This window comes from Lissotriton helveticus, chromosome 1_1 (assembly GCF_964261635.1).
Source record: "Lissotriton helveticus chromosome 1_1, aLisHel1.1, whole genome shotgun sequence".
NCBI lineage: Eukaryota > Metazoa > Chordata > Amphibia > Caudata > Salamandridae > Lissotriton > Lissotriton helveticus.
Window position 1 is genome coordinate 29,666,163 of NC_136057.1, and position 22,380 is coordinate 29,688,542.

The window sequence follows — 22,380 nt, forward strand, 5'->3', positions numbered from 1 at the left end:
CTTTCCCACCTATCTCTTACTCCCTTGTTTTTCATACCTTTCTTTCTCAAAAACAAAAATTTGAATAAACGTATATTTTACAAAAAGATTTCATGAGAAGCCCAGACCCAGCTGTTAGGGCACATACTCAGGAACTAAGACAAAGCCAGACAAACTCGTGGTTGTTAAAAGCTTTGGCTGAATCATTTCATCCGTCACATGTTGTTGACTCCCTCGTTGTCCTGCATAGTACTACCTCAATCCATACTCCCTTTCAAGCAAAATGTCTCCACCACATTTAACTCCATACTTGTTTTTATGTGTTCCCTTATTACCATTTGTTATACTTCTTTTTTCTCTCTCTTTCCCAATTAAGGTGTGGTCCTCCATCAACGTTTCTCCCTCTCCCAATCCTCTTTCACCCCTCACCCCACTCTTTCCATTACAAGACAGCACACTGCCAGCACTCCCCTCAGTTGAAATAATTATACTTTACTTATGGACCCCAGAACAATGAATGCTGGAGTCGGCCCTGTCAGGGTGCCATCTATGACCAATGGGCTACTTCTAATCGCTGTAGTGGGGAACATCCTTTACAACTCAACTTTTACAATGAAGTACCTTTACGACGCAACCATTACAACGCAACTTCTACAACGTCTTGCGCCTGGGGGGGCGCTCTAGGATAGGGAAAAGTTTCCAACACCTTCCCTACTATCCATGGCGACTGGAGTTGGAATAGTAAATTAAACTATTCACTATCCAGCCCCCCCCATCGCAAGTCGTTGTAACGACTTGCGTTGTAAAACTTCCTTTGTAAAGGCATGCGTTGTAATAGCATGCGTTGTAACGTCATACATCCGCTATAGTAGGCAGCCACCCCAATGAGCTATCTTACTCATCATTAGAAAACACACTTGAAGGGTCCCCTAGTGAGACTGTCCGTCCTCCAGAACGAGGCGCGGCTGAACCCTGAACGGTTGCAGCTTTTAAGAGAGTAGCCCTTCCAGGTTCAAGAGCTCGAACATAGGCTTGTGTTTTTACCCAACTAGGATGTGTTATCAAATGTCAAATGTCAAACATTCTTGTATAGCGTGCAACTCACCGTGAGGTCTCAAGGCGCTAGAAGTGAGCTGTCTGATGGAGGACCAGGTGTACCAGAGTCCTGTCCACTTTTTATATACACTGAAACGTTTGCATAGCTGGTGGTTATTCTGGAAATCTGACCTAGTTAATGCCATCCTTGTCCTACCTTTGTAATTGCTAACTGACATTACCTGGCTACCTATATATTTAAAAACACACTTTTTTAAATTATTGATTTACATAAATATTCATGTAGGTCTATCACTGTAAAGCTCCCTTTTCAGTGCTGGGTACATTTCTGAATACAATAAACAAGCATATAAATAAATAGTAATTTGATAATCTGAGATGTCAGTAATGTCTCATGCGGCCTTGTAGGTTATGTGGGCAGGCGCAGAGCCTCTTCTTTCACTGATCTTCTATCGACACCGAATGATAAGTGTCTACAGCTTCCCTGTAAATATCACGCTGAGTCTCATGAAGTTGGGATGCATTGCACCCATCCATGCTTAGAGTCCGGCCTGTTCCATGACCCAGTAGCCCCTCCCACACTTCTCACTTCCTGTTCCCGCCTCTAAGATGGCTTCCTGTTCCTGTTTCTAAGATGGACCGGAAGTGTTCCTCTGGGCAGTTAGAACCTCCACTTACTGAGGAGATTTCCAGGCTGCAGTAAGAAGATATATGGCCCTCATTCAGTAACTGTGTTGTCCTGGCTTAAGACAGTTTCACGATGTTCTATATTTGTGCTTCCTTCATTATGGCTACTTGGTGTCAGTAGTCCCTCCTTTGTGTTCCCACCTTCCCAGCCTCCCATAGTACCTGTGAGTGTTCTAACTTGTATGTGAAATTTCTAGTCTTGTCAGTTGATGGTCTGGTCAGATGGTGAGGTGTACGGCTCTGCTGTCCTATATTAATAAATCTATCTTGTAACCTGAAGACGTGTCCTGCTAACTACCTAACCTACTTACAACACACAGCAATCCTAAAACTGTCCCTTCTGGCTGCAGGCCTACAATTTCCAAACGATAACATAACTAAATCAGGTCTGTAGGTCGCAGCTTCTGAAACGGGGTGCATTTGGGTCTAGTGTATTATGAATGCTGCATAAATAAAGTAGCGGTGCAAAAGGGGGTGGTGATGGACGGAGAATCTGAATCAATCAAACACTCACACCCAGTCAAAAGATCTGGGTTTAATCCATCACCGTTCTTTAGCCCACTCTGCCACCCCAGTTCAGACATGGCTATATGCAAATCAGTCTGACCCTGTGCCTCATGGGAACAGTCCAGCCCGAACTGCCAAGCCATGCCTTCCCTGGACCGGAAACTAGCTTCCGAGGACCGGTTTCTGGCATTCCAGCCGTCTTCAGCCAGGCTAGCTTGAATCCAGTGGCAAAGTGAGCAAGGGACTCACGTCTGAGCATACCCTGCCACACTTATGGCGGCCAAAAGCGGTACAAAAGAGGGTGGTGATGGACGGAGAATCTGAATCAATCAAACACTCACACCCAGTCAAAAGATCTGGGTTTAATCCATCACCGTTCTGTAGCCCATATAAATATAGTAAACATACATTCGAATGTGGCATGCAGCAGGGAACAGAGTTTCTAAAGGCCTGCAACTCGCCCAGGGTAGTTAGGATTGGGGGCCTGGGTAAAGCTAATGAACCAGTAAGGTCCTTTTAGCTGCACTAGGTAGTGGGATGTGAGATCAGAATACCTACTGATATCCACTGTCATTAGCATCTAAAAATGATATATTATGATGGACTCAAGGTATAGACCCTCTGAGGACCTGGACACCACAGCTGGTACTCACCGGAGCAGATAAGCTGGGCGGTTTCTGTGCATCTTCTTGGGAGGTCCCGAATGGCGCAGGACTCAATGTCGCTGATTGCACCCGGGGTCAGGCAGCCTTTGAGATTCCACAGGACAGGGGCCCTTGGACACGCCCACACAGGGGCCCGGCGGCTTCCGGTGAGAACTTGTAGAAAGGTGCCACAACCAAGGGACCTGCAGATCAGCTCACCAGTTGCCCTAGGGAAGTCTATGAGGCATACAGACCCCCACCAACCCTTTAAGTAGAGCTCCACCGCCCCAGAGCAGGTGTGAGTGCCATCCACCAGCCGGAAGCGGGGCGCGTCTGGAGGAGCGGGAGGAAGGAAATGGGGAGAAGAGACAAAACATATAGTTATATAGTTAGTACTATGGAAATGAATGAAAGGAGCGAGAACAGCAGAAGAAAGCAGGGAACAAACTATATAGATAGATAGATAGATAGATAGATAGATAGATAGATAGATAGATAGATAGATAGATAGATAGATAGATAGATAGATAGATAGATAGATAGATAGATGGAGTGAGGGTGATAGATAGATAGAGTGAGGGCGATTGATAGATAGATAGAGTGAGCGCGATAGATAGATAGATAGATGGATAGATAGATAGATAGATAGATAGATAGATAGATAGATAGATAGATAGATAGATAGATAGATAGATAGATAGATAGATAGATAGATGGAGTGAGAGTGATAGATAGAGTGAGGGCGATTGATAGATAGAGTGAGCGCGATAGATAGATAGATAGATAGATAGATAGATAGATAGATAGATAGATCCACTGAAAAAAACAGTTAAAGTAACATTTTAGTTAGGTGTTGAAATGGGTTAAAAACGAACACTTGAACCCCCCCCCAAAAAACACTAGTATGCATTATGATTCAGTGAACTAACTATAACTTCTGCCCCCACCATGCACTTCTTATGACCTCAGAAATTACATAATTCATGACATGTTAAATTACATCATCCAAGCTACTACTCATTAAATTAACTACTCTATAATTTTGTAAAAGAAAGCAATTAGCAAAGGGCCCACAAACATACTGCATACACTGATTGTATGTACATGTGTACATTGTATGTACATGTTATGTTATGTTACCACACATTTATAACGCGCGCACCTACCCGGAAGTGTCCTGGCGCGATAGACCAATGTGAAGGTGTGTGCGTTGTATGTACATGTGTGCATTGTTCTTACATATATACATCTATGAAATATAAATAGCATAGTCCTGGCAGCAAGTCTGATTCAGTATGGTTAGAGTTATATGGTATCAATTTAACTACTAGCACAATTTGAATTGCAAACTGTACTTCATTTAAACAAAATAGAGACCAAACACAACTAGTGTGAGTTGCAGACGCATGTTACAAATAGGTTGTGGCCTATATCAAAGTCCTGTTACCAAAACGCGTGAGAAAAACAAAAGCTTATGTTTACAACTCATTATTCACTTGTGTTGATTTCTATGCACATGCTGATATTGAAGAGTTGTCATGTAGTCTTATCGACAATTTTTATATAAACTAGAGATTTATAAGTTAGAGATATTTATACATTATACATTATAAATGTATGAGAGGTTGAAGAATGCACAATCTATGGTCCACTCACAACCAGTTCACGTCGCAGAATGATTTTAAGCGTTGTTGTAATAATGTACGTCACTCTGCTCATCTCAAGAATATGTGTAATGTATTTTAATAAACATGTCTTATCAGTGGCTAAAGCATAAGTATGAAGCAAATGATTTCAAATTCTATGGCAGAGTAGGTATTTAACAGATACCTCATTAAGGTAAATAACGGCCAAACACTCTTTTGAATATTATTTACGGTTCTAGAAATTTCAAAGGACATTAATATCTACAGATACATTATGTTTATTACGCATGTGAATACTAGTAAAAAAAGACCACAATCCGTGCTAAATGGAATAAGTAGACCTCTGTTAGCCCTATGGAAGTGCAGGCATATCGACATTTAGTCCCAGTAAAAATATGGCGTCCCATGAAACTCCAATTAATTTACCCAGAGGGACTTTGTGTTAGGAAGGTAACGTCACATATCAAAGACACAGGTATTTAAGTGGGCTTCCTTCATCCTTTCTCCAAGAGAGCACCCACAATAAATCTGACTTAGGGCCTAATTTAGATTTCGGAAGATGGGCTACTCTGTCACAACGGTAATGGATATCCTGGGCCTGATTCACAGAACTAACTTAAGACTAAATCCTAAACTTACTACTTTTGGTATTCACGGAAGTTAGGGTTTTGTCTTAAGTTTGTCTTAAAACAGACTTAAGACAGACTTAAGTTAGGATTTTGTCTTAAGTCTGTCTTAAGTCTGTTTTAAGACAAACTTAAGACAAAATCCTAACTTCTGTGAATACCAAAAGTAGTAAGTTTAGGATTTTGTCTTAAGTTAATTCTGTGAATCGGGCCCCCTGTCTGTAAATATAAATCCTATAGGATATAATGGAATTTAGATTTCAGCGGCTGGGATATCTGTCCCCACTGTGAAATCTAAACCAGGCCCTTAATGTTTTTGAGCCTTTATTCAAAGCTGGTCTAGTGCAGAGTTTCTAGCAAATATCAGAAGTTTACAGCAGATAGCAAAACAACCGCGGTGACTGTGAATGAACATGCAGTAAATAACATAAAGCCTGACAATATATTACATTATATGAATTATCTTCCTGTTAAGTCCTGGCCTGTAATAATTAGCACTGGTAGATCTACCATCCAGATGGGTATGGTATAGGTGTCCTATATCTGATTTTGGGAGGCAGGCAGCCTGGAGTCTGCAAAGTCAGGCAGTTTATACAAATCCACCATGTTGCCTGTCAGCAACCTTGATAGAGAAACATGCTGACCGTAAGTCGAAGAGGCTCTCCTGTCCCTGAGAGAGCGGAAGACGCTGTTTTTATAGTGATTCTCAGAGCATTGTAAGAAATTGTCCCAGTGATTAGTGATGGAGGGTGAAAAAACTCATGGGAATTATCATTCAATATTGCTCATACAATTCTACTAATCCTACAGTAAGACACTAGTAGATGTTACATGAATACATAAACTAAAAGCAATCAGGACACACACATCACATATTGTGATCAACAGCTGTAAATAGGAAACAACTTATGGGCGCAAGGGGAATAAAGGAATAATGGGAAAGTGTGCAAGATAGTGGATGGATCACAAAATGCAAACACATGGCACACCTTACCTGTGGGTTGTGGGGCGGTTGTCGGCCTGAAAGTTGCTGGCGAGACAGTGCCAGGATCAGATTCTGCAATGATATCAACATCAGAAGCACTTATTGGAAATTAGATCTCCTGCCAATATCCAAATATCCAGGGAAACAACCTTTACAACGCAGTCAAAACACCGCAATACATTCATAATGCTGCATTTACAACCCAAGTCATTACCACGACTTGCACTGGAGGGCGCTCTAGACTAAGCAATAGTGTGATTTACTATTCCAGCACCTTCCCCACTGTACGTAGGCTGGAGTTGGAATAGTAAATCATACTATTCCTAAGTCCAGCACCCTACAGCACAAGTCGTGGTAACGACTTGCGTTGTAAAAGCTGCGTTGTAATGTACCGCAATCATTTTGATCGCGTGGTAATGTCATACATCCAAATATCCATCCTTTCACCAGGTGAAAAATTACTTTTCTCTCACAAACACACAAATACACACACACACACACCCTTCCCTTACTTTCCTCAATGGAATAATCTGAGGATTTCTCGGGGACTTGAAGGGTCATTGTGCTGCTATGTTTTAACTTCCAAGTTAGATGGCATTGGTTTAACACAAAATAATGCCTTCCTGAAACAAGAGTGATTGAGTGGACAACGAGATTTCCGTCACATACGGCATAACTTCTGAAACATTGGTACGCCACTCCAAAGGCCCTCTGTTTTCAGCGCCAGTGTAGTTATCGTATGTTGTCAGTGTCTGTGGCCCTCTGTTTTTAATGACAGTGTAGTTCTGTAGTTGAAGTCTGTTGTCAATGTCTGTGGCTATTGGAAATGCCCATCTTTTGCGTGGCGTACCCCCAGATGTTTGCCTTGGCTGTTTTTGCTGGTTGTAGAACTTTGCACACTTTACTCCTTCTAACCAGTGATAACGTTCTTGTGCTCCCCATTTCAACATAATGGAATTGGCATACCCCTTATTGGCATATTTAAATACCTATAAGTCCCTACTATATGGTACAATGTGTACCCAAGGCCTGTAAGTTAAATGTCACTAGTGGCCTGCAGCGCCCACTGCTGTGACACGGCCAACATGACTGCAGGCCTAACATTAGTAAGCCTGGCTGTTGCAGTTTAAAGCTGCAAATTCGAATTCTCAAAATAACCCCTTTAGACAGGTCAAAACCTTCGCTATCAATATTAATATGTCACCCCTAAGTAGGTTCTCTTAACCATATGCAAGGTGCAGGGTATTTAAAAGTAAGATATGTAAAAGGGTAATGTTTCACATGTCTTTACAGTGGAAAATTCCCAATAGCTATTTTTACTGTTGAAAGGCTGCCTGTTTCATAGGAAATCACTGGGTTACCTTATTACATTTAAATAGCTAATTTTGGTGATGGAACAGGTAGAAATATAATTCAAAAACTCTTATTAATGGTTAGCTCAAATCCAATTTATTGATAAATGGTAGTTTTACAAAGTACATTGTGTGACTTTAGTGGGTCACCCTGACAAAGGGTTTTGGTTATTACTTAACACCCTTCTCAACTAATATTGCAATTTCTTACAATGGCCCTCTGCTTTAAAGCATTGTGTTCTGATCTTCTGCCCTTGGTTGGCGCCACAAAGAGGGACTAGCAAGTAAAACCCCATGAGGGAGGGGTACCTTAACAAGAGATGGGGTGGTAGTGGTTAGTACATCTCATCACAGATAAAAACCACCTGCACATAACTGCCAGGAACAGTGTCATACATCAGCTGTTGCTACACATTTTTTATCTATCTGTGAAAAACCTTGTAGTAAAGTAATTACCATGTCACAGTATTACCCTATTAAGCACCGCCTGTTTCCAAGGTCAGCGTTGACTTCTCAAAGATTACATGCACTGTAAGTTGTGCACAGATATGGCGATAAAGTGCAGCCTGTATTCTTAAATGAGGCCCTGTGCATGGCGGGTGTTTAGGTGAACATCGCTAAATATGCATGTCCAGCCTCTCTCATGAATATTCAGGAGCCAGAGGCGTATGCATTCATGTATATTAATTTGCAGACCTACTCCATATGGATTAGGTACCGCAGCCCGCTAGAGATAGCAACCTCCATTTTATTATTATTATTATTATTATTATGCGTTCTTATATAGCGCTCGATTACCCGTAGGCATCTCGGCGCTTGCCTTGGGAACCCGTCCTGGCGTTTCCCTGTGAGATACCCCTACTGGGCATCCCCAAGGTGAAAGCCAGGCATCCCGCCACGGGGGGGGGCGTAGTGGAGATTAAGCAGGCTGATGCCCAGAGCTGCAGAGTGTGAACCCGTGATTCGAGTAGGCACCGAAACGAGAATTATCGAGTCCGTGGATATTTTGGGCTCAAGACCCTGCCGCGACGGGAATTGAACCCTGTTCCCGGGTCTGACCTCTGCTTCAGGGTCTACCTCCTCTAACTAGTGAACCACGCTTCTCCATTTTATGAGAAAAGAACAAACAGACACTTACAAGCTCCCCTTCGTTCAGTATCAAGAACGTCATGATTGTTACCCCATTGTATAATAAACATCCTCACAGAACCCACCACATATTTCAGTGAACTCTAAGCCATGCTCTTGAAGAGACTGCTGTAGTCCCTCAAGTCCAGTACTCACCGCCACAGGCCAGGAAGATGTCTTCCTCATGGGTGCAGTTGTAGACTCCCTCATCAGATGGAACGCAGTCCTGGAGGTCGGGTTCACTTCCCTGGCAGATGAACCGACCACTCCAGATCTTCACGCTAGGATCCAATTCCCTCAAGGCTTGAGGTCTGTAGAGTAGACCCTGGACAGGACCGCAGTGCAGCTGCCTACAGACAACCGCGGCTTGACTCCGGGTCCAGGAACGTTCACAGACTGAGCTCCAGCTCCCGTTGAGGAGAAGCTCCAGCCTGCCGGCACATCTAGAGCCGTTGTTGGACAAACGCACATCTGGAAGGTGGAAGTGAGGGTTAGCCCAGTCTCAACCAAGATGCAATTCTCACTGAGTCTGTTTATGTTTATTTGTTCGTATAGCACACACTCCATGACCTCATTGCTTGTAGGCAGTTTTGAGAGGGACGGCGAAGGTAGACGTATTTGAGGAGGTGGTAAAGTTGTACTGCACACTTCTGTCATTATCAGACCCATTAAAACCCTGGATTCCTAAAAACCAGGCAAGCGAGGTTTCATTAGCCATGTCATTCAGGAGGGAACCTTTCTTAAGGACTGACCTGTTGCAGGCATAGTTTTATCACGTTTGGCGCCACCAGAATTTTAGAGGTAGGTGACCAGGGTACACAGTTTATCAAAAAATAGGGGGCCCGATGCACAGAATTAACTTAAGACCAAATCCTAAACTTACTACTTTTGGTATTCACAGAATGCACTTACTACTTATGATATTCACAGAATGGATTTATGACTACTAACTTTAGGTCCGCACTTGGGCCGGAAATTCCGGCCCGGAGGCGGAGCTTCCGGCTTGGAGGTGGGGATTTAGCCATGGCTGAAATCTCCACCTCTGGGCCGGAAGCTCCGCCTCCTGGCCTGAAGCTCCGCCTCCGGGCCGCGAGCTCCACCTCCGGGCCGGAAGCTCTGCCTCCGTGCCAGAATTTCCAGCCCGAGTGCGGACGTAAAGTTAGTAGTCGTAAATCCATTCGGTGAATACCAAAAGTAGTAAGTGCATTCTGTGAATACCAAAAGTAGTAACTTTAGGATTTTGTCTTAAGTTGATTCTGTGAATCGGGCCCAAGATTTGCAAGGGGTGGCAAGTTATGGGCATCACTTAAGAATGATTTAAGAAATCATGGTGACTTCATCTCAGAGGACAGATGAAATGGCTGAGTCTTGGGAAACTAAAGTAAGGTAGGGTTTAGTGTTGCTCTATATACACGTCAGAAAAGTTACTTAAAATCACTTTAGGAACGGAGAGAGTTAATATCCTGAGCAATAAATGTCCAAAATAATCCAGCCGGACCTTGGGCAGATTTTCCCCTCATCTCTACGTCCTATCTTCCTCTTACCCCTTTACCCTATCCCCTTACCCTTCCTTGCTCCATTCACCTTGTCCCCTATGTTCTTTAAATGCTTTTCTTGACACACTATGTAACTTTTAACTGATGTAAATTGCAACAATATTGTTCCTCATGTAAGGCGCTCTGATTCCTTCGGGTCAAGCCAGCGCTATATAATAACTCACTAATTACATTTGTTCCCATTTAGTACTCTTTCTCTCTGTCTACCTCCCTAGCTCCTAGCTCCTATCCCCTCTTCCCTGAATCTCTCATCTTGCTTGCTAGTCTGCCTAGCCCCCTGTCCTTTGTGCCCTTTGACTAAGCACTCCTTCTCCCCTTGTTGGGGAAACATCCAATATTTATACTCTGGAGTCTCAGCGAACCCGCTGAGAGAGTCCACTGCGCCAAGGGAGCCACTCGCAGCTGAGGTATGGTTTGGCACCCCTTGCCAAAGCACTCCCTCTCCCCTTTCTGGGGAAGGATCCAGTATGTAGGCCTTGGAGTCTCAGAGACCCCTTTGAGAGAGTCCACTGCGTAAAAGGAGCCTCCCGCAACAGAGATAGGGAAGTGATACCACTTCCCCTGGGATCACAGCTTACTGGACTTTGGACGTTGCTTTGACTCGTCTACCGGTTTGTGTCCCCGTCACCCTTCCCCTCCTCTAACCATGCAGTGTCCTCCACCCTCCCCTCCTCTTTCCCGCCTTCATTACCTGTCTACTTCCCCAGCTTCTACCCCCTTCCCTGAATCTTTCCCCTTGCCTGCTTTTCCCCTTACGTATTTGTACTTATTGTTTATCTCTACCTTACAAGTAACTATGTTGCCATGCTCTAAGAACTGTGTAACCTTTGTAACGATGTAACCTGTAACTATAAGCTGATGCTCATGTAAAGCGCTCTGATACCTCCGGGTCTAGCCAGCGCTATATAAAACCTTTAAAATAAATAAAAAGTAAGTCTTAGGTGGGGGAAACCACAGACTTCTTCAGGGCAAACTGCAAAACAGCTTGGTCAGAAACGTAGTATAGAGAATGCTTGAAAGTACAGTGGCCAAGTAAAGAACTCCAGTAACGGTTTCTGGTTGCAGGGTTGATCATCTCCATCCCCCTTGGATCTTCCATGCATTGGTGACCTTTATCTTCTGATTCCTACTACTTAGCGGAAGTCCTGCCGGCTCCCTGCCTATTTATCTCACCCCGGGACCTTCTTTATCTGATACCCCATCTGGACGTCCCTGGATATTCAGTCATTTTTGACTGAACTGATTTTATCTCAGGTTTCCCAGGTGCCCCTATTTCACCCTGTATCCCATTTCGTCTTCGCCCTGAAGAAGGTGCGACCCACACGCTGGGTCGTTCACCGAAACGCGAGTCGGAGCTGAGGTCCTCTGGTCGGCATGTCACATCTAACAATACTTAGTCGTGGCCTCTTCTGAGGTTCACATGAAAACTAGGGAAAAACTTTCTCTCACCCAATGGAATAATATAGTGATTGTATGATATCACATATGGACTGCACAGCAATTTGTGGATTGTCCTATGTGCTACAGTGTTAAAGATCTACTGGAGGAGACTAATGGCTTGTGATGCAGTAGACCACTTGTGAATTTTGTGTATGCTTGAACAAATGAGTATGTATCTGGTTGAGAGTACGAGTGGTTTTTATATATCTGTGTTGCGCCTGGGTCTCTTTGATTGTACATTGCATATCATGCAATATTTATTAAATGTATTGTAATTGTTGCTTTTTGTACCTCGAGAACTGTTATAATATAGCCTTATAGCCCGCCATTGAGGGCTATACTGGCTATTAAAGGCCCTCTCCAGCGTTAAAGGCCCTGAGCCGAAGGCGAGGGCCTTTAACAAGGGAGAGGGACTTTAATAGCGGTATAGCCCATCTAGGAAGGGCTATAAGGCTATTAGGACATTTGTCACTAGAGGACAGAATGTTCTAACAAAAAAAAAAAAAAAGCCTTTTGGGAGCGTGAGGGGATTGGAATCCCCTCAGGCTCCCTGAAGTCTTTGTTTACAGCTGTGAACAAAGAAACATTGGAATGTTGGAGCTCCGGGCTTATACCAGCCATTATAAACCCGGAGCACTCCATTGTTTTCAATGGAGCTCCCAACATTCCAATGTTCTAATAAACTTGATATATTGGTCTCAGGTCATCAGCGTTAGTATTTGTTGCCCTCTGGGGGATGTGACAATGCTGTTTTTGTGCTTTATCCTTGCTTTTCCTTAAAATATTTTTTCAGACAGTGGGATTCCTCCTTATTGAAAGCAAGGTAAGTTTGTCTTCATCTCTGCTCACGAGAGCTGGAAAAACAACTCGTTAGAACTACTCCATTCCTCATTTAATTCAGAAAGAAGACGAAGATCCTGCTCATCAGAGGGCAACTCATCTTCACACCATAGGATTTACTACCCACCCTTGTTCAGCACCTTTGGCCAGATGCACTGACATTAGGAACAGTGAAGTCCTAACTGCGAATCACAATTTGGAACGCGTTATTCCTAATGCATGTCATTTTTTGTTTTGATTAGGAATTCCTAGTGGGTTACATCAATGTTAATGAGATGGGTCTCAATTTGTGACCATTAGGAATGCCAGCCGTCCCAGGGACGGTGGCCTGTGTGGGTCAGAAGACCACCAAGTCTGTGATTGCTTTTAAATAAAGCAATGCTTAAAAAAATAAAATAGGGCCTGTTTACCTTAACAAAAGTTTTAAGTTTAATTTTTTAAGAGTTGGTCCACAGCCTACTCTCAAAATATATACTTTTTACATTCACAAAGGGGAAGGGGTCCCTTTGGGACACCAACTCCTTCAAGGAGTCTGTAAAATATAATTATTTTGCGACTGGAATTTGGTCGTAAATCATTAACACATACCACTGCAGAGTGGTATGTGGAAGGGGTGCCACAGACACGCTTCTTCCAAATACTGAATCGGAAATCCAAAGTGAGATTTGGTAACAAGTTACCAAATCGCAATTTGCCTTTTGTACATTGTAAAAAGCATTTTTGCAGTCGCAAACTGCCTGAATCAGTGAATCGAGCCATTTACGATCTCACAAAAATGTTGTACATCTGACCTTATGTTTTCTGTATTTTTTGTACAACTGTGCACAGGGGTGTAGCTACCATTAGTGCAACAGGTGCAGCAGCACCAGGGCCCAGAGCCTAGAGGGGTTCATTGAAGCATGATAATTGTTGTATTTTAATACCCCAACAACAACCAAAGGGGTCATTGTTCTTGCTTGAATCAGGGCACATTTTACTGGTTTTCCACTCAACAAATATATTACATATCTATGTTGGTACCCACATTCTAAAGATATCAAGAGATACAGACCTGAAGGGGTCCCGGCATCACCAGACACGACGGACATCACTGAAAGACACACAAGAATAGGACAGAGGGGGAGACATGAGAATTTCTGAAAAATGAATGATTGAAAAATGCAATCAGATATTACCTTTAAATAGAACAAGAGAGGATGACCATGGCATATGGCAAGCACAAAAGGAGACTGCGTGTAATATGTTAAGGCAGCGTGTAGAATATGGGCAACCCGCTCACATTGGCCATACTTTCTTCCAGCTAAAGTTTCTGAGCTCAAATAAGAAAGCTCTGAGGCTGCCACCCACGCCCATCACCAGCTCATCAGAAATACGAGAAAAACAGCGATCAAAGACAGGCTGTGGTCCCCGGGACCACTGCCCGCTCTTGGGCACACCTTCCCGTTTGTGAGTGGTTTACCACCTACTTGAAGTAGGTGCAAGTGTTTTGCGGCAGCAAATGCAGTCGCAAATCAATTGTAAAAAGCATTGTGTGTCGCTATTAGGAATGGACGCCCCTTCCTCATAGCAAGAGTCGCAAATACTATCTTGCGAGTCAGTGACTCGCAAAATACCGTTTGCACATGCCATTACCCTTTTTTGCGGTCGCAAACGGGCCGAGCTCCTATTTGAGAGTGTATAAAAGGGTCATACGTCTGGCCCTAAATGAGTTTTTTGGTCTGCCTGTCTGTCTTCGAGGGTACCTACTGTACAGCACAGTGAGGGGGTATGTGCAGGCGAGAGAGGGAGGTAGCCCGCATATGAGGCACTAGTAACGTTGAGTTCAGCTGAACACAGAACTGTTCGTACGCATTTTCTCAAATTTAAGTGTTTCATTTTTATCGTGTCCTTTTCCAGTACCCAATGTAGCGATGACGTCGTGTTCGGATGGTGCAGCTGTTAAAGACATCACTTTCTGATACAAAAAACATAGGGCCCGATTCACAGAACTAACTTAAGACAAAATCCTAAACTTACTACTTTTGGTATTCACAGAAGTTAGGATTTTGTCTTAAGGCAGACTTAAGACAGACTTAAGACAGACTTAGGACAGACTTAAGTTAGGATCCTGTCTTAAGTCTGACTTAAGTCTGTCTTAAGACAAAATCCTAACTTCTGTGAATACCAAAAGTAGTAAGTTTAGGATTTTGTCTTAAGTTAGTTTTGTGAATCAGCCCCAGTCTCTCTGAACATAGTATTAATAATGCAAACTAAATCAGGAAACAAAATAATGACTTTCCATCGTACATCTCCCTAGGTTCCCCTATTTTGCCATTTGGTATCCTATAAAAAGCCCCTGTTTTCATTGCTCACTTTTGTAGGGCTCAGTTTAACGATCATGGAAGGCTAAGAAGCTAAGTCGGTCCCTTCAGAGGTGAAAGGTGTGAAACATGCCCGGCACACACACCGAGGCTCTGATAGCTTTACTCATTCGTTCATTCATTCATTAATCCTTTATTCGGTATTTAGAAAATACCATAAAAGTACAAATTATACAGTTAAAATACGATAAAATACAATTCATGAAAAGATACATTGGAGACAGTTAACCAGCAATTCATTCAGCACAACCCTCTTGAGTTCCTGAGTCTTAAAGCGACCTTTATAAAATTCATAATACATAGCAGTGTGAGGGGATCGTTAGCCCTTTGCAAGAATAAAAGGGCAACCTTGGCATGTCTAAACTTCGCCTGTTTTAAAATCCTTACTAAAAAACTACGCCTAGGTAAAACATAAAACGGACATATTAGTACAAAATGAAGGGTATCCTGCGGAGACCTATTGTCGCAGCTGCAGGTACCCTTCTGCTCAACAGTTACAGTAAAAGCTGGTGGATCAGCCAGTAAATGATGTAAAAGGTTGAGCCTAAAACATTTCCTGCGCATTGTGCATGAGAGCGAGGTAAGGTTTTTATTTTTTTAAGAGAGTTTTATATAGCGCCAGTTACGTTACATGAGGACACCCATTCATTTTAGGCACGGGCAGATTAAGTGATTTGCCCAGAATCACAGGAGGTTTTGGCGTCGTTACAAAGACTCGAACCCAGGTCCCCAGGTCCGAGGTCGAGCGCCCTAGCCGTTAGGCCAACTTCTCTCCAGATTCCATTGCTTCCCCTGTCTTTACCATTCTGTGAGCGCAGACTGTGGTCTTACTAGCTTCCAAGGCCGCTCTCCGTGATACTGCCGTATTCAAGAAAATTCTTTTGATTCTCTGTATATCTTGCGGGATAATTGCCGTAGGGGTTATAAAAAGATCCATGCACCCAATTCCCTCAAGGGCCATCTTCACGTATTTCAGCCACGGAATACTCATTCCTTTGTCCCTATCTAAGCAGTCTCTGATGATTTGTCTGCTCAGGTCTGCCTCCGTGTTGGTCCTTAATCAAGTCCTCTATATATACCCTCCCTTGTTCCTCATGAATAATATAGGCGGGTGTACTTTGTGGGGTTTTGAGCACCTTTCTCAAATATTTGTTCTCCTCTGCCTGTACCTGATGGGTGCATACAAAACCCCAGACTTCAGATCCATATACCACTTTGGAGCAACAGATTGAGCTATACAAGTTCATAACCTGTTCTGGGGACCACCGACCCAGCCTACGTCCATAGTCCAGTTGAGGCCACCAGTTTGGAACACCGCTCTTCAATTAAAAGTTTGAAATTAAAAAAACTCATCAAATAGCATACCAAGGTAGGAGAAGGTCTGTACCTGCTCCATTTTGTGAGTGCCTATGTTATAAGAAAACTTCTTGCAGGGTTTGGATCCGGCCAGCATAACGTAGGACTTAGTTAGGTTGGCTGATAAATCTAGAGTGTCCATAAGACTGACAAACCTATCTATCAGACATTGGAGACCCTTAGGGGTTTGGGCTAAAAGGACCGCATCGTCTGCGTACAGTAGCACTGGGACCAGGCGGGAGCCTACTCTGGGAGAGTCTACTTTCAATAAGCCTAACGCCTGATCCAAGTTATTAATGTACAGGGAAAACAGGAACGGGGCCAGAATACATCCCTGTCTTACCCCGCTAGTGCAAGGGAAGGGTGCCGTAGTGCCCCCTTCCAAATTGTAGCTTACTTTGGCAGAGGTATTCCAGTGTAGTGCTCTCAAGATATTTACCAGGCCCTGGTCAGCCCCCAGTCTAATCATCAAAGCCCACAGCTTCTCTCTGTTCACATGGTCAAAAGCTGCAGTGAGGTCCATAAACCCTAAGTATACTGCCTCATTACTAGCTATAGTGTATTTGGCCACCAATAGATAAAGGTTCAGGCACTGGTCCGTCGTGGATCTCCCTGCCCTGAACCCATACTGGGTGTCAGTTATGATTTGATGTTCCTCGGCCCAGTCCATGAGACGCGTTAAGACCACTCGACCCAAGACTTTAGCCGTCACATCAATCAATAATATGGGACGGTAGCACTGGGGTTGTCCCTGTTCCCTTTTATAAAAATGGGCACTATAGTTGCCGTTGACCATGAACGCGGAAGGCCGGTTGCAACGGCCGCATTTATCACCCTTGTCAGGATAGGGTCCTACAGTTCGACTATGCTTAAGTAAAGGTCTGGTGGGATGCCATCTGGCCCTGGCGCTTTATTTCGTGTGAGTCCCTGAATGCCCACCACAATTTCCTCCAGCGTGAATTCAGTTGAGGCAACCCACGGGCAGCCCTTCCCATCATCCTGGTTCTTCTCGACCCTGTGATTATATAAACTTTTAAAATGGTCGAACCATTGTTCAGGAAGAATGGTTGTGCCAACTTCTGGGGCACTTGCTTCCTGGAAACATGGATTATTTATTATTCTCCAGAATGCACTAGTGATAGCTTTACTCACATAGCTATGTTGCCTTCTAAGATAGGAGATCTTGAAAAAATAAATACAATGTTTTCGAGGTGACTCAAAATCCTATCTGTACTATTTAGAAGATCTCGTCTTGAGTAGATGAAATAAGAACCAAGAAAATACATTAAAAATATCAAACCTTTGTATCAGTTTCTCTCCCCATTTTTTTTTTTTAATATATCCTTTATTAGGTTCACAGGATAAAAGAAAACATGAATTTCACATTATACAGTATCTTGCAGCTCGAGAGCGTGTACGTTGGTCTTGGAGCAAAGCATATAATGCACTGTTACATCACAATGAAGACAATGGTGGAATTATAGCTCAATCATGTCAGCCTCATTAGCTTTAAGTAAAGGAAAGACAATAATAGAGAGAATGGGGTGTGTGTGGGGTTGTCAAACTTGGAGGTGCGTGGTGCATGGTGTGGTGGATGCATATCGATGTAATTGAAGGCTCAGGGGTGACATCGTAGCTGGCTCATGGGTGCTTTACCAGCTCGGGGAGGGTGGCGCGCCATCAGTGGTGGATGTGTGCCGTGGGTGGGGAGGAGGGAGCGGGGGGTCCTGCCGGTTAGGTGGGGTTGTCAGCAGCGGAACCACCTATGTCGGTGTCCGGTGGTGCGTGTCCGTCTCCGTGATCTCTGTTTGGGGAGGTGTTTCTCGTGGGGGCATCCGGCGTCTGGCATTCCCTATGGAAGGAGTTGAGCATCTCATCCCATTGTGTCGCAATGGGGAACTGTCGCAGTCCTGCCGTCTTCTCATTATGAAGGGAAATGCTTTCCGCCTTTGCCCAGTTGTCCAGGGAGGTGCGCCAGTGTTCTGTCATGGGCGGTTCCGCACGTTTCCAGTGTTTGGTGATTAGTCTTTTGGCCGTGATGAGGCCGAGGTCCCAAAAGCGGGAGGGCACTTTGTTCTGTTTGGTCCTACGGTAGAGGCCTAATAGGCACGCTTCCCATGTGTGAGGAAACGGCATTGCCGTGCTCCGCTCTAGTTTCTTCAGTTTCTCTCCCCATGTAGTCATTTTGGCCTCATTTATGGGGACTTGGCATAGGGCAGCGCAGCAAGCCACCTTTCTGCGCTGCCCTACGCCAAAGTGAAAGGGGAAGAATACACTGTATTTGTGCAAGACGGTACATTCCTGTCCCTTCTCCCTGGGCGGGCACCGTTTTGGAAGCCTAGCGCCAACGCAGGCACCCTTGCACCATGGTGCAAGTGTGCCTCCGTTGCACGCAGGGTTGTTTTTTGTGCTCGAAGGGGCACCTTCCTTCACAAAAACAATCCTTACAGGCATTTTCCTCTTTCCATGTGTGCTGTAGAATGCATCACACATGGAAAGAGGGAAAAACGAAGAGAAATAAAGTTATTTCTCATCGCTGCGCCGCCCCTGGGGAGGCGGATGGGTTTGGTGCATTCCCAAGCTTACATGGTTTTGTAAATGTGGTGAAGTGTCAAATGTCATAGGTGTTGAATGGGAACACCCACCGTAATGCCCATGGAATGCCTCCTGGGCGCAGAGTAAGGCAACGCAGCGATTCACGCTGCCTTGCCTTACGCAGCGATTTACATTGCCATGCCTTACGCAGCGATTTACACTGCCTTACCTTACGCAGCGATTTACGGTGCCTTGCCTCACGCAGCGATTTACGCTGCCTTACCTTACGCAGCGATTTACACTGCCTTGCCTTTTGCAGCGATTTACACTGTCTTGCCTCACGCAGCGTTTTACGCTGCCTTGCCTCACGCAGCGATTTACACTGCCTTGCCTTTTGCAGCAATTTACACTGCCTTGCCTCACGCAGCGATTTACGCTGCCTTACCTTATGCAGCGATTTACACTGCCTTGCCTTTTGCAGCAATTTACACTGCCTTGCCTTTTGCAGCGATTTACACTGCCTTGCCTTACGCAGCGATTTACGCTGCCTTGCCATATGCAGCGATTTACGCTGCCTTACCTTACGCAGCGATTTACACTGCCTTGCCTTTTGCAGGGATTTACACTGCCTTACCTTACGCAGCGATTCACGCTGCCTTACCTTACGCAGCGATTCACGCTGCCTTACATTCCACCATATCTATGAGGCCACTCAAAGCTACGCAAAGTGACTTTGAGTGACCTCATAAATATGATTTTGTAGTTTGCACCGCTGGAGTCACAAAAAGTGATGCTACGGCCGCGCCAGTGCCTCATACATATGCCCCTGTGTGCCCACTTACCTAGCAGGGCTTGTACACATTTCACATCCCAGTGTTCTTCATCGGTGGAACGTGCAAAACTCAGGACAACATTTCAACGCCCCTTTTAATTCTGATTCTTATGGTAGTTACCGCCTCAGAGAATTCCGCCCCAGGGCTTTACACCCCTTGAAGCAGAATACCAGGAGGTGAATCAGAGCACCCATAATGAGGCTCTAAAATGTGTATCTGAAGCCAGGGGGCTTCTGCCTCCCACTCACAGGTGTATGTGAGCTGTGGGTCATAACTTCAAGTGCAGGTGGGATCAGCTCAGCCTTTTATCCTCACCAGGTCAATGAAATCACCATGAGACCAGAGTGCCTAATAATTTTTACAGACATGTTCTGTGAAAGGCACTTTGGATACACGTTCTGTACAACAGCAAGATCACATTGTTAAGCAGTAAATGCTTCATATGGCCTTGTTATTGTGCAGAACAAAGTACCTTACCCACTCAGATCCTCCAGTTCATCACGATTGTGTGATGGCTACAAAAAGTGATACAAATGCAAACGCAGGGGCTGACCACGAAATGCCAGATGACAAAAAAGTGCAGAGACACGTAGCCCGAGGTTCATCAAGCATTTTCCTTGTGTCGGAAAGGAGACACAAAGGCTCCAGTGTTATTTACGAAGTCACGCAAGGGGTGGTCTGTGTGGTCTTGTGTGGCTATGTAAAGAAATGTAACACAATGCTCGCGCTGCTTTACATTACATTTCCACTTGGGAGGCATTCAATGGGTGGAACGAGGGCGTTGCAATGCACCCACTCATGGGTTTCTTGCTTGTTACCAGACGTACTAAAGCGAGCGAACCAGAAAATGCGTCAAAATGCTACACATTCCCCAGTGAGGCATAGCGAGGAGAAACATCTTTATTTCTCCTCATTCATTCCTCTTTCCATGTGTGCTGCATTCTGAGGTACATATATATATAGGGGTACATGCCTCTAAGGCAGAGGTCTTGATATTTTTTTTCTCCGAGCTCCCTAAGAAAAATCCCTAAGAAAAATCTTTTGATGCTGGGCCCCCCCCAAAACTTTATGGCAAGATTTGAGGGAGCGGGTGGAGCAGGGCTGATCGAAGGGGTGGAGGGTGGGGAATTGGGGGCCCGATTCACAGAACTAACTTAAGACAAATTCCTAAACTTACTACTTTTGGTATTCACAGAAGTTAGGATTTTGTCTTAAGACAGACTTAAGACAGACTTAAGACAGACTTAAGTTAGGATTCTGTCTTAAGTCTGTCTTAAGTCTGTCTTAAGTCTATCTTAAGACAAAATCCTAACTTCTGTGAATACCAAAAGTAGTAAGTTTAGGAATTTGTCTTAAGTTAGTTCTGTGAATCGGGCCCTACAAGTTCATGTTCTGGGCTACGTTTTCTTTTGCTCATAATCCACACATGACATGAAACTTTTAAAAGAAGAAATCACCAATCAGACGTTGACTAAAACACAACCACTCACCATAATTGGGGTGTTTTCAGCCCCCTCACACTTCTTGGCCCCAATGCAACTTCTGCACTACTAATACCTATGGTTGTGAGAAGCAGGCTGTCTCCTCTGACTCTTTCACCGCTTCTCCACCATGCCTGACCATCAGGGCCAAACTGGGAGCCAAACCAGCCCTGGCAAAGTGGTTGGTTGGCACCCCGAGGGGTTGTGGGTGCGGCCAAATTATTTGCCACGGCCGGTTTCGGCCGATTTCGTTACAGTGACCAATATTACAGCTATGCCGCAAAAACAGCCCTGTAACAAAATCGGCCCCCCAGGGGCCCACAACCCTGGTGGCTCACCGGGGAAATGCCCGGTGCCCCCTACGGCCAGTCCGGTCCTGCTGACCATCACTTCAATCTTGAAACAGACTCTCTGTCCCTTTCAGAAAAAAGGAACTTCCATGGGTTGCTCACCTCTTTGTAGCACGGATGCCCTTCGGCCTAATGCTAGAAATGAGAAAAGTGAGCCCCATGCCTCTTTTGAAAAGTGAAACAGTCATAATTGTGATGCAATGGCCCACTCCCCCTTCTGGGCTCGAGTGCCACTGCACCTGCTTTACTAATGAGAAGTTGGCCATTTAATGGATTTACAAAAAAGTTTGCTGCAAAGTCTGCTTACCTATTGCTAAATGGTATCTTTGAAAGCACTTGTTTTAGCTTAAAAACTAATTCATTTAAAAATATTTATAATTCTATAAATAAAATGTGCCCCATTTTCCAAATAATTTGAGTTTTCTGGCTGTTTAATTCAGTCAACCCTGCCACATAATTTGGTCCTCCCCTGCCACATAATTCCAGTAGCTCTGCTTATACTGTGCTTAATACACTTTTAAAGAATTACTTTGATATTCACAGTGCTTGCAATGTTACCTTTAGGGTCTTCTTAGGACTTTATGCGCCAGCCAGGATTAAATTCTGTGACTATACGGTCTGCCAGACAGACATTTGGAGTGATTGCAAGAACCATCAGAGATTTCATTATGTAAAAGAGTGCCACCATTACTTTAAATTGCATTTATTTTTCATTTATACATGTGCACATTATTTTATATGCTGTTGCCTACAGGTGAAGAAAACAACAAAATACCAGCCTACAGTGTGAAGCATTGTGCTGTGTCCGAGGCTATAATGAACTGTTCATCAATAAATATTAAGGGGCCCATTAGGATGTCGGGCGGATTGCCCCGCCAGGCTGGCGGTAGCCACCGCCGGCCTGGCAGGGGCAATCCGCCCGCCATCCTCAGCTAAAACCCCCCGCCATATTAGTATGGCGGGGGGGACTGCGGCGGACGGAAAGACCGTCCGCTGCTTTTCCGCCCTGGTCGCCTAGC

The 22,380-nt window shown here is 44.4% G+C and overlaps 1 protein-coding gene across 1 annotated transcript in view; it reads right to left on the reverse strand.

The window, feature by feature from the left end:
• CD5 (CD5 molecule) overlaps nucleotides 1-22,380 on the reverse strand; it is a 72,859-nt gene that overhangs the window by 18,131 nt on the left and 32,348 nt on the right. Inside the window, exons 2-4 of the mRNA XM_078646381.1 lie at nucleotides 8,767-9,081; nucleotides 6,140-6,202; nucleotides 2,883-3,206 (exon numbers count right to left, since the gene is read on the reverse strand). Of these exons, the coding sequence (XP_078502507.1) occupies nucleotides 2,883-3,206; nucleotides 6,140-6,202; nucleotides 8,767-9,081 (702 nt within the window). The remainder of the gene's footprint in view (nucleotides 1-2,882; nucleotides 3,207-6,139; nucleotides 6,203-8,766; nucleotides 9,082-22,380) is intronic.